Source organism: Neocloeon triangulifer, unplaced genomic scaffold (genome assembly GCF_031216515.1).
Source record: "Neocloeon triangulifer isolate White Clay Creek 2 clone unplaced genomic scaffold, ASM3121651v1 ptg000022l, whole genome shotgun sequence".
NCBI lineage: Eukaryota > Metazoa > Arthropoda > Insecta > Ephemeroptera > Baetidae > Neocloeon > Neocloeon triangulifer.
This window is the reverse complement of record NW_026775562.1, coordinates 480,640-496,936: the sequence shown is the minus strand read 5'-3', so window position 1 is coordinate 496,936 and position 16,297 is coordinate 480,640. Positions and strand designations below refer to the sequence as shown.

At 34.1% G+C, this 16,297-nt stretch overlaps 3 protein-coding genes across 30 annotated transcripts in view; 2 read left to right on the top strand and 1 right to left on the bottom strand.

Annotated features, from left to right (window-relative positions):
* Positions 1-8,690: 8,690 nt before the first annotated feature.
* Positions 8,691-12,752, bottom strand: LOC132204717 (sorting nexin lst-4). The gene is made up of 11 exons (XM_059633412.1): positions 12,670-12,752; positions 12,210-12,368; positions 11,845-12,118; positions 11,397-11,527; positions 11,148-11,273; positions 10,977-11,091; positions 10,675-10,909; positions 10,385-10,566; positions 10,169-10,329; positions 9,847-10,035; positions 8,691-9,793 (listed from the first exon to the last, which is right to left on the bottom strand). The coding sequence occupies exons 1-11, from the start codon at positions 12,679-12,681 to the stop codon at positions 9,743-9,745; spliced, it is 1,635 nt and encodes a 544-aa protein (XP_059489395.1). The 5' UTR covers positions 12,682-12,752; the 3' UTR covers positions 8,691-9,742.
* Positions 12,753-13,295: 543 nt separating this feature from the next.
* Positions 13,296-14,896, top strand: LOC132204718 (protein LZIC-like). Its single transcript, XM_059633413.1, has 6 exons — positions 13,296-13,367; positions 13,742-13,854; positions 13,916-14,051; positions 14,116-14,265; positions 14,321-14,438; positions 14,497-14,896. Exons 2-6 carry the CDS (start codon positions 13,754-13,756, stop codon positions 14,553-14,555), a joined length of 564 nt encoding a protein of 187 aa, XP_059489396.1. The 5' UTR covers positions 13,296-13,367; positions 13,742-13,753; the 3' UTR covers positions 14,556-14,896.
* Positions 14,897-15,617: 721 nt separating this feature from the next.
* LOC132204715 (coiled-coil domain-containing protein AGAP005037) overlaps positions 15,618-16,297 on the top strand; it is a 99,837-nt gene continuing 99,157 nt past the window's right edge. For 12 of the 28 annotated variants that reach the window (XM_059633385.1, XM_059633397.1, XM_059633404.1 and 9 more), the window contains exon 1: positions 15,619-15,978. The gene's annotated coding sequence lies outside the window, so the exon portion shown is untranslated. Of the gene's footprint in view, positions 15,979-16,297 lie in introns of all 28 variants that reach the window. The other 16 variants (XR_009442548.1, XM_059633386.1, XM_059633411.1 and 13 more) reach the window with 3 other exon arrangements.

Sequence of the window (16,297 nt, the reverse complement as noted above, 5' to 3'; positions counted from 1 at the left end):
CTCGCGCTTAAATTTGTACACCTCTCTCTTAACTCACTCAGTGCGGTAATTTTCTGCTTGAATTAACACCTGGAATTGAATGCAAATTGGAAAGCATGAATTGAAAAAAAAAAAAATTAAGACCAATCTGTTAAAGCCTGTATTTTAATTTCTCTATCTCATGAAAATTTCAGGAAATCAGCAAATAAAACGAAAAGTTGGTTAAAAAACTGCTCGTCAAAGGATAATAAAAATTATGAGTGGAAGGAGTTCATCAATAAACTTAAATAAAAAAGATTTATAAATTTTTTTCAGCGTTTAACAATATTATAAAAAATTTATTAATTTCTTTTATAAAATATAGAATTATTTTATTAATATAAAACCCTTTTTAATATAGTTAATAATTACATGTTTTTTTTTAAATTTAATAAATTCTTTACAAAACAACAATTTATAAAATAAATATAAATTTTATATTTTATTACATTTTTAAATATAAATATTTTGTCAATTGAAAGTCATTACTAATAATTTGAAAGTTTAATTCGTCTTGCAGATGGATGTGTGAATGTTTTTTTTTTAAATAATTTTTTTCAAACAGTATCGTGTCCAATACTTAACAATAGCAATCTTACTCTAACTGCCCATACATTCAATATATTATCGAATAAATCAATATCTACTATGTCTTCCACAAGTTCTTCTGATGAATATTTAAAATAAATTAATACTTTTGATAGCACCTTAAAAAAGAAAAGCAAAACTTGCCAGGAAATAACATCGACGATCATATTTTGAATTATTTTCTCTATCATCAATTTATAATACATTCAATAAATTTTATATAAAAATTTTAATCTACGCAGCCGCAATAAGATATCAGAATTTACGCCTTCAGTTATTCAATATTCTAGAATTTACAAACCAAGTGGAAAATATGAGCGACGTAAACGTCCACCAAGCCCAGTAGCCGGGCTTGTGTCTCAAACTGGTACTTTATACGCATAATGAGCTTATCGCGCCTTTTAAATCGCCGACCCAACACGCCGAGTGTCACAACTTTATTTCGGATGACACGGCATAATAAAACTAAATCCCGTCGTCCATTCATTCTGACGCATCTCTCTCCGAAAAGTCTCTCTTGGAATAATATTTCACTTGTGGGGAAAAAATTATCCGGAAATCATACATATTTTTCGTTTGCGCGTGTGTGTGAGAATTTTCGCGTGTCAAGCAAGTAGCGAGCTGAGTTGAAAGAAAAAAAGGCAATGCTCCCTCTTGGATGTATATAATATTAATTTTATTCCCAGTCTGGCGCTGCCGTTTCCTCTCTATGCTGTATTTGATCGCGGACTGTGTGAGAAAGATTCCAACCTTTGCCTAAAGTTATTCGCTAATAAAAGCACCTCACTCAGTCAGATTATCTCACTTATGAGACTTTCTATTGTTTTCAAACTCTGGAACTCAAATCTGCTCTTAATATATTTTAATTAAAATATAAATTTATTTTTGATTTAAAATTTTTGCTAAAACATTTAAAAACTTTAAATTTTCAATACAAATATTTAAAAATTTCATTATAATTAACATTATAAATTTTGTAAAGTTTATTTTTTTTTATTAAAATACAAATTTTATTTATTTTTTAACCACGAACATAAATAATAATTTAAACAGAACTTTTTTTTTTTATTAAACAAAATGTATTTTAAATTTTTATTAAGAAAAATTAAATAAATTCATTGCATGCTAACATTTTAATAAGGTTAAGTTTGAATGGACTGACTTGAAGTAATTCCTTTTTTCCAATGAAATTACAAAAATTCTTTGTTACATCCATTTCATTAGAAACCACACGTATATATCATCACAGATTGTTGCGTTGTGTATGTCAACATCTCCAAGTACAATCATTTCAGTGACTCACTGGTCTGCACTCTCTCAATCCTCGAGTGTGTTATGGCAATACCTTGTTAAGCGCGCAAAAACACTGCCCTCTGATCCTGGGGAGTTGTAATGATGTCTCCGCAGCCGCAAAAGTATAGTGCCTTGCTGTGCCGTTTTCGCGAGCAAGAGATAATCTATCTAGTTTTCCGCTCATCTCCTCTCTTGCGCGGCACACGGGAAAGAGAGGTCAACACGAATCAGCGACCCGTGTGAGAGATATAAATTAAATTTATACATCTGCAGCTCTCGTCAGCAAAAGGGAATCAGGGCGTTCGTCGCGTGATCATCTCCAACGGTTGCGAGCAAAGATAAAAATTTTAATTAATCTTGCACAAAATCACAATTTAAGGTACAAAACATAATAAGAAATATGTCAAATAGAATTCAGAGTCCAAATCTTAACTTTTACGACTTTTTGAATTACAAATAATATAATGTGTATATCAATTCAATGAAAATCATTTGAAACTAAATAATTTTTTCCTAATCAGTGCCTTGATGGGCTTTATATAAAAAATTCTAATTAATAATATTTCTCATATTTTTTGATAATTTAAAAAAAATTTTTAATAGATTTTTCAGGTTATTTAAAGTTTTGATGGAGAAAACTTGAAAGTTATTTATTAGATTTGTATAAATGGCAATGAGCTGTAAAACTAATTGCACTCGAAACACCTCTGGCTTTTTGTTTGACGAAATTAGTAAAATAATAAAATCTCATCAGTAGTAAAAAATAAAAATCTTCACTAATTCTCTGCGAGGTCGTTCGCCCGCTTTTCCCAATCTCTTTCTCTCGCTATAAAACCTAATTCAGAATCTTTCGGCAAATTCATGTTTGTAACAACATAGTGCGCCCTTCGCGGAAACGCATTAGAGCAAAGGTAATTAATCACCACGCATCTCGTCACACCGCTCACGTTGGCTAATTAGCCAAAATGGCAGTGGCGTTCTAGAGATAGAAGTGATTCAAAGTGTTTTGGTAGCAGTCGAAAAATGGAAAGAAAATTAATTTATTTACGAGCTGAATCGAATTAAAAAGTTGATATGGAAAAGGCGGGAGAGAAATATGAAATATTGAAATGAATTATTTGCCCACAGCACGAGAGGAAACGCCTGGTAATTTTTATTAACAACACTTCCCATTAAATTCATTGTTTTAGATAGATTGGATTTGTATGTAGCACCTACGTTATTACAACCTCGTGCAAATTAATAAAACTTTAATGTAATCAAAAAATGTCAATTTGTTGACGGTAAAAAGAACTTTAAAAATCGCTTGGATCAGTTGTTGACAAAAATTATTAATATAAAAATTAATCATTTATTAAATAAAACATTACAAAGAAGATTTATTCACAATTTTCTCATGAAGTCAAATAATAATTATATAAAATAAAAATTGAATGGTAACACTCGAGGTGGATTTCATGAAAAATATTGTATTTATAAAGTTATTAATTTAATTCTTTTCAATTAAAAAAATTAGACATATTTTAAAAAATTATTTCAATAATTATTATCATTTTTGTTCAACTCATAATTGTTATATTTTCACTTTCCTCTTTTTCTTATTTCTTTGTGAAAAACTACTCAAATATTAAGAGGCCTTTTAATTAAATGTTTCCTCGGGTTCAGTGCACCTCTTGACTTCATTTTCCAGCCAAGTGCTCCAGAAAATCGCCTCTTGCTTCGTGATTTTCCGTCCCGGTGACCTCCGCCTTAAAATACTCTTGGAGCGATCTTTATTTCCCTCTTCGCTAGGTGCACACGCGATAACCGCCGACACGTATATATTTAGAATGCAATTAATTTTGCGCATGTCACCTGCAGCACGGCGACGAAAGGAAGTCCGGGAACCTAGTTGAATGAGCAGCCACTGAACTTTGCCGTGCAAATAATAATAATAATAATAATGACGAAGGAGACAAACGACTGGGGCGTCCCCAGCTTTTTACTTGTAGAAATAACATGCTCGGGGAGAAAGCGCCCCTTCTCGCCTCTGTGGGCATCGCAAAGGTCATGAAATTAAGGAGCATGACGCCTATGCAGCTGGCCCCTGTTCGCCGGGGCGAGTGTTCCAATATTAAATCTAAAGAACACTTTCTTCAAAACATTTTCATAATTTTAATATTTCTAAAAACAAAAATATTTGAATTTCAATTCGATCTTCAATCTGCTTCTGGATTACGTTTTTTTTTTTAATAATTTTTTCCACTTTCAAACAAAACATTGTTATGAAATTAAAATTAAAATTTGGAAAAATTACATGTTTTTTTGGATTAATAGCAAAAATGCATTCTCGAGGCCTTTCAATGAAACTGATCTTTCATTATTTTATTTCATAAAATCGATTATTTTTAAATTGCGTTTATTTATAAGATTGTAACAATTGAAGTGGAGCTTTTGGATCAAAATAACCCGCGATACAAAAACGATCCATATCTTGAGAAGAAAGAAAAATGCAACCTGCTGGACGCTGCTGTTGATCAGGTTGCATATGTTTTAAATATGAATTGATTCGTGGAGCTCTTAGGGCTGCTTTTTGATAACCGGGGAAAATTTCCTGTTCGTGTGTTGCAGCTCAAAATCATAATTAAATTTTATTGAAAATGAATTAAGTGTTTTCAAAATCTATTCTGTCAATGAAACTGCACAAATAAACCAGAAAATCTCATTTCATTTAATTCTTTTTTCTTGCAAAAGGATAGTTTGATTTTATTCACCTCTCTCACAATTGACCTTATTCAGCTGAAAATCGATGCTTAAAACACCACGACGTGAAAATTCCTTTTGTCAATTTGCTATAAATGCCACTGACATCAGTGGGGGGTTCGGAGTTTTGATTGCATTATTATTACATATGAATACCCTTTGGCAAGCAGGGGGTGTAGATGTAGACGGCGAGCCCGCTGTCATAATAATGGCACACACACAAAGTTGCTTCGCACACATAGCAATCAATAATGTCTAAAAATTAGAACTTGAATAAAAAATAAAAATTATATTTATTAAATTAATTATATAATAAATTTTTAATAACCAAAAAAATCTCTAAAATCTTACTTGTAAAATTAACTTTTTTGCGCTATTTTTACACAGGAGTCCGTTATCTTCGCTGCGTGTTTTACTTTGGTTGATTTTCAGAGGATTTTTGGAAAACTTTGTTTGCTTGAGGGGGCGTCCCTGTTTTAATGTGACGAGAGGGAGAGACTTCGACGAAGGAAGGTTGTTTCGGGCATGAATCACTTTGGCCATTTATTCGTGTGTGTGCTTTGTGCCAGCCGCTCGATATTCACCACCGCTTTTATTCACCCCCTGCCCTGCCAGCACCCCCGCCCGCCCACCCACTCTTTTCACCTGCATTATACAAAACCTTTTCCTTCCTCTGCACGCCGCCTCCGCGCTTTTTGGACTCGGTGGCGCACACGCGGCCGACGAAATATCGATTCGACTGCAAAGTGAAAGAGCCAAAGTGCCCCTGGCCCGATCGAGCCGCGCTGAAAAGGGGCGCCACGCCTTTTTGGGACTCGCCAATTCTAACACCGAATTTGGCAGGTTAGCGCGGGGAGTAAAACAGGCAGCTTTTCCAGAGTTGAAATTTCTCTGCAGCCAAAATGTTAATAAGTTAAATTTAAACTGGTCCCTAACAGATTATGTCAGAAAGAAGTTCATTCTCTCTCCAAATTCAAAATATTTTGGTTTTAAAATATGTCGAACAAATAATTTTGAACTATGCTAATTTTATAACCATTGATTTAAATAGTTCAAATGTGAAATCAATTAATTAGCATTGTAGATTCTAAAAATTCTCAGGTATCAAAATTTTTCCTTTAGCTTGATCTGCTGTAGCATCACATTTCACTCAAGTTTGGATTTTGTTAGCATTTCATTCAGGAAATTTTGTTGTAAAACTTGTGAAAAGCGTCTCAATGAAAAATTTGTTATTAAACAAATCAAACTCCATTAAGTAAAAGCAAAAACTTTCAAGTTTGTTTTTCTTAATTTTAATAGATATAAAAATTTACAAATTGTTTTATTTTAAATGATAAAATGGAGCTAGAGAATTTACTGAAGCATTTTTCTGATTGAAAAAATTTATTTAATTTTGAAATTTGTGCTTTTTCTATTTTCTAATAAAGTTTTAAGGTCACATAGTGACTCCTACTTTAGTTCAAATCACCACAAATTTATGAATAATTAGAATATAAATAAAATTGCCTGCATTTTCTAATTATAAATTATCCTTGATTGTCCAGATTTGGTTGACCTTTCGACTCCAAGTTGTTACGCCGTCCAATTTTCCATTGTAATAAAATTCATCATCTGTTCCAGAGAGGAGGAAAGGCAAGTAGGAAACAGCCGGTGAGTGTATAATTTGCTTTATTGCACGTGAAAATATGGCCGGGGATCTTTCTGGCCGTTCGTTCGTTCGCCCCACATCCGATAAAAAGGGGAACAGTGACTTTTATATATTCTAATAGGGGTGGAAGAAAGAGAGAGAGAGAGAGAGACAGGTATGAGGTCACCCCTCGGCAGCGCCAGCGCTAGTTGGTTGGGGTCGCCACCGGCACCAGTTAATTTCCAGCGGCTCTGCAATGCGCCAAACCCTTGGAGCGCGGCCCAAGACCAAGAAGTCGCTCGCGGCCGTCGCGGAAAAAATTATTCTCGGTCGTTCCGCTCTGAGGACCATATCACCACCGACCGAACTCTCGCTGCGGAGAAGGTAATTTTAATAATTTCTAGCGGAATGTCCGTCGCCGGCAACTTTTTATATATTTATGGCCGCAAAGCCCGTTCTCCGCGCACTGCCAGGTTTTAAAGTTTTGTTAATTGCTCTTTGCAAAAATATGCTGAAGTTCCTCCCAACCGTGGTAAAAATTCGGCAGGTATTTTAATTCATTTGGTGAAAATATTTCTACAATAATGAAAAATATATGTTTAAAAATTCGTCAAAATTGAAGCCCCTGCATAATTTGCTAAAATTGAGAAGAAGTACTGGTCGTAGAAGTTTTCAACAAAATACATTTTCTCCAAAAATTTTAAACTAGTTTCAATTTAACTTAATTTTAAACTTCATCTATGAGGGCGATCCTGCAATCCGAATTGAAAACCCGGGCCAGTATCGCCCCTTAAAATACATTTCAAATCAAAAGGATTTTTACTTTTTAACATTTTCATAGAATAATTTGAATTCAAAATATTTTTTTTTCATTTGTAAAAAGAACAGTCACCATTTCATAAAGAATTCAAAGCTCACTCGCCGGTATCTCTCGATCGGCTGCCGCAATAATATACTACACCGATAAACTAGTACATTATCTTTGAAATAAAAAATAGGGTGCCGCGCGTTGGCCGCGAGAGGGTTGCACGCAATCCGAATCAACACACTTTTGCCTGCTCCCAAATTCACCTTCCAAAATTATTTCTTATCGACCCGTCGTTGCAATATATTTTTTTAGTGTTTCCTTTGACAAAAAAAATGTGGGTTTAATTGCCTGGCGATTATTATATTATATTAAAAGGGCACGCATCGGCGATTTCAAGATCGTGTTTCACCTGCTGGCGCCGCGTGCGCATGGTGTCGGATTCGCCGCATGTGTTTCTGGATTATAAGTAATATTGTGTCTCTCTCTTCCATTTTGCTTTGCAAAATCGCTGAAATTGCAGGTGCGGCGCCTATAGTGGAGAAGATAGAAGAGTTGTCGCTCCCTTAGCCTTGGCACTGGAAGAATTCACAGATTGACTTTTAAGTCGTGGGTTCTCTTTTGCCAAATTTAATGGGGTTTGATTGTTCAACCGAGAAAGTTTTCAAGAAGAGATGAACTGTGCAGCCTAAGGACTTACAAGATTAAAATTACGTGCATTTTTCAAGAGTTATGCAGTTTTGATTAGGATGGAAGGATTGGAAAATTCAGTTATTAAAAAAACAAAATATTTACATACGATCCAAAACTATTGTATCTTATATTCCACAAAAAATTAAAAATTTCTGAGTTTAACTGTTTCAGTTTAAGTTCCTTTTTAATAATTAATAACGTAAGTGGTGAAATGTTCCTAAAAAAATGTCGTTCAAAGAGTAATGTTTCATTCAAAGACTATACGCACCGACATTTGTTTTATTTCCTTTTTTAACACTAAATCCCCTCCCCTAGAACATTTAATTTGATTTTTTTAATTTTAATTTTATAAGACATAAATATTATTAGTTGTATGTATGCCAAAATAATTTGAATTCATGTATTAAGACCATTCAAATACATTTACCCTTTATTGTCACAAAATGTTCAAAATTTAATTTAATTTTAAATGTTTTAACCATAATATTTAAAAATGCTAAATTGTGGAGTTAATTTTAATTGTGGTCACCATCTACAATTATTTTTCAGTATCTCACACTAGAGTTAATGTTCTCTTTGTCCTTATGGATAAATTTGATGTATTATTTACCATATAAAAAATATGTTTGGTTTAAAGAGGGTGTACTTTTGAATTATTATTCGCTATTTTTATTTGATGGCACAAATATTTTCTTCCTATATATCTATCATTATTATCTAAAAAAGTTTGTATATTCAAATCAATTAATAAATTTACTTGTATTACAAAAACGATTGTAAAATTGTTAATTTTATTTAAAATCCTTCTCCATTTACAGCATAGTCTGATGGAGTACGGTTGAAAGAGAAATATTTATGCAGAGATGTTTTTAAATTAATTTGCCATTGGAATGATTTATGTTGAATATGTCTTTTTAGTGAAATAAAAACAGTACTTTATAGTTTAAAATAGTTCCACTTTATTTACAAAAGCCCCAAATATATATGTTGTTTTTATACAGTAACAATGCAATAAATTGGGGTTGCAAATTAAAACCAACTGATTGATTAATATGCGTGAGACAATCCTTAATAAAGTAATGATACGCAAATATATAACATTAACAACTTGTGTTATTGCTGAAGAGGAATTACCTTACAAGAAAATTTTATCCTAAAAGCAAGTGTAAAAGAATGCTGAAACGGCCAATTGCTTGATTACAAGATTGCTAAAACTTAAATTTTAAAATCAGGTGCAACATGATTTATTGGAAAAACTGAAGCTGCTTTTGCAGAGACTAGAGAAGGTAATTTAACTGCTTTCAAAACAGTACTTCCTCGAGACATGTAATATTATATATAACAAGTTTGTGTGGCTTTCGCGCAAGCTCATTAGGCAAAAATATACATTCATTTGTCAATAATTGTAGAAGTGGAATATTATGTTTATTATCTCATTTCTTATGCAAAAACATTAACAGGGACACGATGGATATATTATTCAAATTTCAATCTCAGATAGGTTTGTGCGAAAAAGAGACGGTCAACTTCAAGTGGTTTTATGGCACACGATTGCTTTTGACTTTCGATCAAACATGATGTGTCAATTACAAGGGCAAGAGTGGTGACTATCTTATGGAATCATAGCCTTGCACAAATATTTAATTATAAAGTTTCAATTGCTCAACCAATTCACTAAAAATTGATCAAATATCCAAACGTTCATTACTTCCGGACATTTTCACTTAAAAAAATGGTGAATGAGCGTATTTTTAATAATAACTGCTTTGGAATCTAAAATTTGCCTTCAGATTAAAAAGGCAGAAATGCACCAGAAACACAAAAAGGCATTATTTGTGAGTTTCTACAAAATAACTATAACAATTGATTATTGCAAATAAATCTGGAATTTTCTTAAGCATAATGATGGAAGCTTACGATTGCTATCGATTTCAAAATATACTCAAGACTTTTCCTCCGATTGAGCTTCACTCCTCTTACTCCGCTTCCTCGAAAAACTGTAACGCTTTCCGCAATTCTAAAGTGGCCTGAAAATATAAATGTTTAATTTCTTTTCCCAACAAAGAAGAAGTGATATTACATTTTGGTACAGATTGATTTGTTCATTTAAGAAACCCTTCATAGCAGTCTTGAAGTCTTCCTCCCTTTGAGTGTGGAATTGACTTATTTCAGCCAAGAGCGCATAAGACATGACATCGGAACGGCGTTTCATTTCAGGCAGTGCTTTTTGTTCCACTTTCTCCATTTCTTTGTGCTTGTTCACAGCATCCTGAAATCGCAAGAGCAAAATGTAAATGGATGTTTACAAAGTAAAAATAAAGAAAAAAATCCACAAGAAAATAAATCTTAAAAATTATGTATGGGTTTAAATTCATAAAATTCAGTTCATTTATTTTACCAACCTTGTGCACCTGCAGTATGTCTGGAAACGAGGCAAGTATCCCTTTGTAGATGTGCATCTGGTCGGCAAGAGGTTCCCAGTCCAGCTTGGGTTGATCCTCGAACATTTTGCCTATGTTGTTGTAAGCATCTCCTGTTCTCTTTATCGCAGTGGTGAGATTCACTTGGAATTTTCATATTTTTATTGATTTTATTTCCAATAAATTTAGCTCAACTACCTGAAGAGTTGTCCAAGTCGAACGAAGCACCCAGCTGTTGGAATGTCTGGCCGATCTTTTGGTACTCCCGTTTGTACTGCGCCTGGCACTTTTTCGTCTGATCCAAAGCAGTGGCCATGACATTTTTCACAGAATTGTCCATGCTGGTCACAAATCTCTGGGCGTTTTCCGTGTGCCTCTCTCTGTTAAACCGTAATTGAATTGAATAAAAATTGCTTTCAACTACTTACAATTTGTTGGTAAAATTTTTAAATAAAGAGAAAAAAAAGAAGAAAAAAAATGGTTCTTACAGGTCAAATGGGTCGATAATTTTCTCTGGAACCTCGAGGCAGGCAAAATAGTTTGCTCCGACCAAGGCGTCCTTTTCTGCTCTACGTTTTCCCATTTTCCACATTTTCTCGTCAGTGCACTCAATGAAGTGCTTCCAAACGGCGCTCTGAGATAAAACTGGGTGTCGGCACACGTTGTCAACAAAAAGTTGCAGCTGGACACGCCTGTGCTCAATAAATTGCTCTTCATACCTTCCTAAAATTGTTAATTCAATTTTAAATTTCATTTCCAGCAGAAATTTTATATAAAAAATAAAAATAACCTGAGATTTGTTTATCCGGCAAAGGTGGAATCGGTATTAGACAGAACTTTTCCTCCAGTCGTTCGTGCAGCCAGTCAAAGTGTTTATATCTACGAGATACTTGAATTCCATTGTACTAGAAATAAATATAATTTGGAGTAAAATGTATTTTTCTTTTCATTAGGAGCTCACTGTAGGTGTCAACTTGTATGCTATGTAACTTTTTAAGCCTCTCATTTTAGATTCTTTTTTCGGAGATGCAACCTCGACCTTGAATTTTTGATGCTGATCGTTCCACATGATCAGGGTCCCAGTGTCCTATAAAAAATTAATAAAATCTTTCAATAGAATGAAATGAGCAATCCTCATGAAAGATCAATAAACAATTTTTTTATTTTCTCTAGCTCAAATTTGTGTAACTAATATTGATGATATGCTAACCATTATGTAGACTTTGTCTGCTTCCGAGACATGCACTTTGGCTGTTCCAAGAATATAGCTCTCCCCACCAGATTTGACAAAAGCCGAGAATCGGTTGAAATTCTTCTTTGCTGTTGGCGCCTTTTCTCCCACTGAAAAATTAGATAATACAATTTGAATTTGAAAATTAGCTTACAAAAAGGCCAAAATTGTGAAGGAATTGTTTTTTTTTTCAATAAAAATGTACTTTGATCTTATCATCAATGAGATAAAGAAGTTTTGATCAAAAGAAAAAAATAGCAACAACCACATCCTAATTATGATTAATGTGGCTTGTAAATTTTTTGCCTTTTAGTGGTTTTTGAGGTTAAAAAGTAAATTACATCCAACTACGAAGTACCACATTAATTAAGTACCATTCATTCTTGGGCAATAAATATATAATAAAATAAAAATGAGCTAGACTGACTATTCGTACTAATGACACTGTGTGTGTCGTAGCCTCTGTGGAGGTCCAGAGCCGGTTGCCTGAATTCCACCGGCGCCGTTGCGGCATTTGTGGGCGGCTGTTGTCCAGTTTCAGAGTCGTCGTCCCAATCATCATCCCAGAAATCGTCCTGTTGGTTTTGCTGAGTATTGTTTGTGTTGTTCTCAGAGGACCACGGTTCTTCACCCGGCGGCTCCTCGTAATACGCACTTGGCAGCTGTGGGGCCGGAATGCTTGGAGGGCCAGCCTCAATTTTCTAGGAAAAAGACAAAACAATTAGTTATCAAAAATTCAAGAAAATATGGTAGTGCAGAAAAGTTATTTTTGCGCATATTTTTAAATCTTACTTCAACATAGTTCTCTGGAAAAAGACCGACTTGTCCTTTGGAGTTTTCGCCTTCGTACCAGCCGGCGCCAACGTCCCTGATGAAAGTGAGAATTTCGCCAGCCTTGATTGACAATTCAACCGAGCCAATTTCGCCCGAAAAATCGTAAAGCGCTTTTAGCTAGAAAATAATAAAATTTATCAGAAAAAAATCGGCGATTCGTAAATTTTATGGTTAATATCAATAGTTGGGTGACAAGAGATAGAGTGACGCAAACTTTATACCACATATATGTATGTATAAAGAGCGGTTTGTTAATCCCAAAGGATAGGTGGAACCCGCTCAAAATTCAACACCCGCCCTTCGACGAGCTGCTAATTAGACAGTACAGCTGCGACAAACGAGCCTAATGAGTGATGTCAGTCTCGTTTGTTGCACAGGCGATATTTTTAGCGAGATTTCGACAAAAAAAAATACTCACTTTCGTCGTCATGATTCACACTTGTAGGAGGCAAACTGCTGATTCTGACTCTTGCTGATGCGTTTCTCGTTGCTGACAAGTGAAGTGGGCGTGGCTGTAAATCGGTAGAATAACTTCAAAATTATCGGTGCTACCGGTTTTACGCTATTTTTTTTTCATTTTATTGTATTAGGTTCAATTCGATATATATATTAAAAATCATGATTGTTATGAAAAATTTTTTGTCATTGATGTAAATGTTTTGTAAGAAACTTGGTAAAATCCTAGCAAGGCTGAAATATTTATGATAAATTACTTTAATCGGTTTTTTCTCTTAATATAAAACCGGTTATTTTTATTCAAATTTTGGAATAACTTTTAAAAACATAGTGCTGAATTACTAAACAAGCTGAAATCCGTATTCAACTGGCGTAGAAATCATTGTAAATCACATTTTTTTTTTTTTTAGATAATTCTGCTTCTACAATAACTTTCAATTGACGCGATTAAAGACTTTTTTAATTCACTGAATTATAAGTCCATAAAATATACGAGCGCAATTGGCCGCCATGACAGCATAATTAACTGTTGAACTTATCAACATGGCCGACAAGTATTCGTATCCTTTAATTTACTTATTTTCCTCTCCACAGCTGGGCAGGGCAAAACAAAAATCCGGCGTCAGAGATTGGAGAGGCAAAAGAAAGTTATAAAAAGCGGTATGTGTTTTACATGATAATTTATTGTTCATCTTCGTAAATAGCATTGCATAATGCATGTAAAGAATAATTCACTCTGCTTTAGATTTTCTCATTTTTGAATAATTTGGCGCACTGTGGTAATTTCACATGTGTCACATTATGATAAATATTCTATATTCTCTCCTGTAAAAAAGTTCAAGGCAGGCAGGATACTGTCAATTTATCAAATTTATGTATGAGCACCACTAGCAGTCAGGCAGTGACAGTGAAATTTTATAACGGGCGGCTGGGGAGCTTGGTGAATTCGTTGTCCTCCTGATTTTGCAACTTCGCTTCTTTTCACAAATTTTTGAGGTTTCAAACTTTTTTCTCATACCACATTTTTCTCTCAGGATTTTTATACCATGGCATCTTATGGATCGGAGGAAACAGAGCAACTTCGAGAAAGACTGCAATCCCAGTGTGACCGCTTATGCCAGCAGCTTAATGAGTTGGAAGAGTATAAGTATGTAAATCTCTTAATATATAAAAATTGTCCAATGAACCGTAAAAATTTATTAAATTAGGGATGACCTGTCGCCAGAGGAATATAACGAGAGCAAAAAAGAAACTGCAGAGCAACTGCAGGAGTTGAGTGAAACCATGGAGAAATTGGTGGCCGGAAACATGACTCTGGTCGACAGCTTTGGAGCGATTCAGTTGGTAGGAAGTAACTTGCGATTTGTTTTATAATTGTAGTGCATTTTATTTTCATCATTCTAAACAGTCAATCAAAGAGGCAATCTCTCGAGCCTGTCCTTCGTCAGCTTTGAAAGAGCCGAAACAAAACAAATGTGATTTGCGATCTAGATTATCCGCTGTAGAAAAGGACCTGAAAAATGGTAGGATTACCCAGAACGAAAGTCTACTCTTAAAGGTACTAATTTTCTTTCTTCAATAAGTACCTAACTACATAAAATTTCTCGTCATAGGAAGAGATTTTGAAAGCGATAATCCAGTCAGGAGAAAAGGTGACGTCGGAAGAGGAAAAGTTCCTTGGGCAACTGAGTGCCAAAAACTCCAGTTTTGTTCAAGTGACAGATAATTTAGGTATCATAAGATTAATTTGATGGTTAACAAAATTATGAATTATTTGTTTATTTTTTAGGACTCTCAGAGCAGGCAATTAAATCAGCGTCTTCAAATATCTGTTCCTATAAAAAATAACACAAAACAAAGAGAACCTTAAAAATCAGAATATCATCTTACTTATAAGCTTAATTCATCAGTTTGTGCCATTAAAACCATTTGCATTTTCAAATTGTGATTATTCTTCAGATAACTTGATTATATTTTTTCCTCGTATCCAACGGTTTTCTCGATTTGTATATAAGTATCAAATATTTATTTGTTTGTAAAATAAAGGATAAATTCATAGTATAATTCACACCTGGAAGGTCAAAGGATGATGTGCTTCTTGACACTGCTAAATGACTTATATTGTTACTTACAAATTAAACAGTCATGTGTATTTTGCATAATTAATAATAAAAGATCATATTAATTTGAAATTAAACAGGCAATATTAAATTTCATTACTTTTTTTTTAGAAAACACTTTTTGATTATGTCAATAATTAATTAAATAAATAAATAATCAAATTACGAAGCTCAACCAACGAATGAATGGAAAAAGAACTAGAAATATGCGATCTATTTCTACAATTTCCATTATCATTTTAAAACATAATTGTTTCTGTTGGTTTTGTTAGGTGTAAAATAAGTTTTGCGCAAAGGTTTGATGTACACATAACGCAGTTACAATAAGCTATTCTATTTAAGCGCAAAATTTTACAAGCCTAAAGTATAGTGTGCAATTTTTTTTTTCTTTTATTTTTAACATTTTTGGCCTACGTCGATCCCAATCAAAGAAATAGTGGCAGCTGCCATTTGATTGTTAAATCTCCATTATTAGATAGCCTGTTAGAATTCGTATCTGCCACACATTATAACGTTGGCCAAATTGAGAAGAGGAGAGAAAAATAATTCAGGGCCTCTAATGTGCGGCCGGAGTTTTGCCTTGCCATAATAAAAGCTCCATTGGCCGCGGCTGCTATCCGCGTCTCGGCGCTTTTTATGTTACGTATACAGCGGCGCGCGGCGTGCACAAGAATAAAAAAACAACAAAGAAAAAGAGGCGACCGACCGGCTCTCAAAAGGAGAGAGAAAAAGAAAGGAATCTCTCCTCTCAGTCAGTGAAGTGAGTTCTCCACGTGAGGATCGCGCTGGACCGTGTTTTTTATAATCCGAGAGAAAAGTAGTGCGGTTTTGAAACTAAAAAATTCAAATTTGGAAAAGGGGAAGGATCGCTCAAGAATCAACACGTGTTAATTCTTGCGTTTCCCCTTTTTGGAGTGAGTGACCTTCCCCTCTGCCGAGCCGATAAATCTGAAGAAACCGGCCTGTAGCATCATCTTTTTCTTTCGCGGTGCAAAAGCAAAGTCTCAGTCGCTGGTTGTGTTTGGTGAGAAGATGTTGCACTCGCGGGTGTAGAGGAATTTCCAGCAAAAAAGTACAAGGAAAGAGGGATTATTATTCTGTGATTGTGTTTTTCGCCTTCGCTGCCAGCACCGCCGATGCATGAGATTATGGTGAGTAAACATTGTAGACATTACATCATAAAATTGACATAAAACAATTACAGAGCAAGAGCAGCACACTTTATTGTGTTAAAAGCAATATTGCATATTTTATGGTAGTTATAATTACATAATTAAAAAATCAAACATACTTTTACGGTTTGTTATTTGGCGATTAAAAATACCTAATAGCAAAATTTATGTTTGAGAACAAAATATCAAAGACCCGAATTCATTTATAATACATAAACAATCATTTAAAATAATATTTCCACTGAAATGACAGAACCTTTAAAAGAGAGAAATAATCCGAAATGCATAATTATGGTCA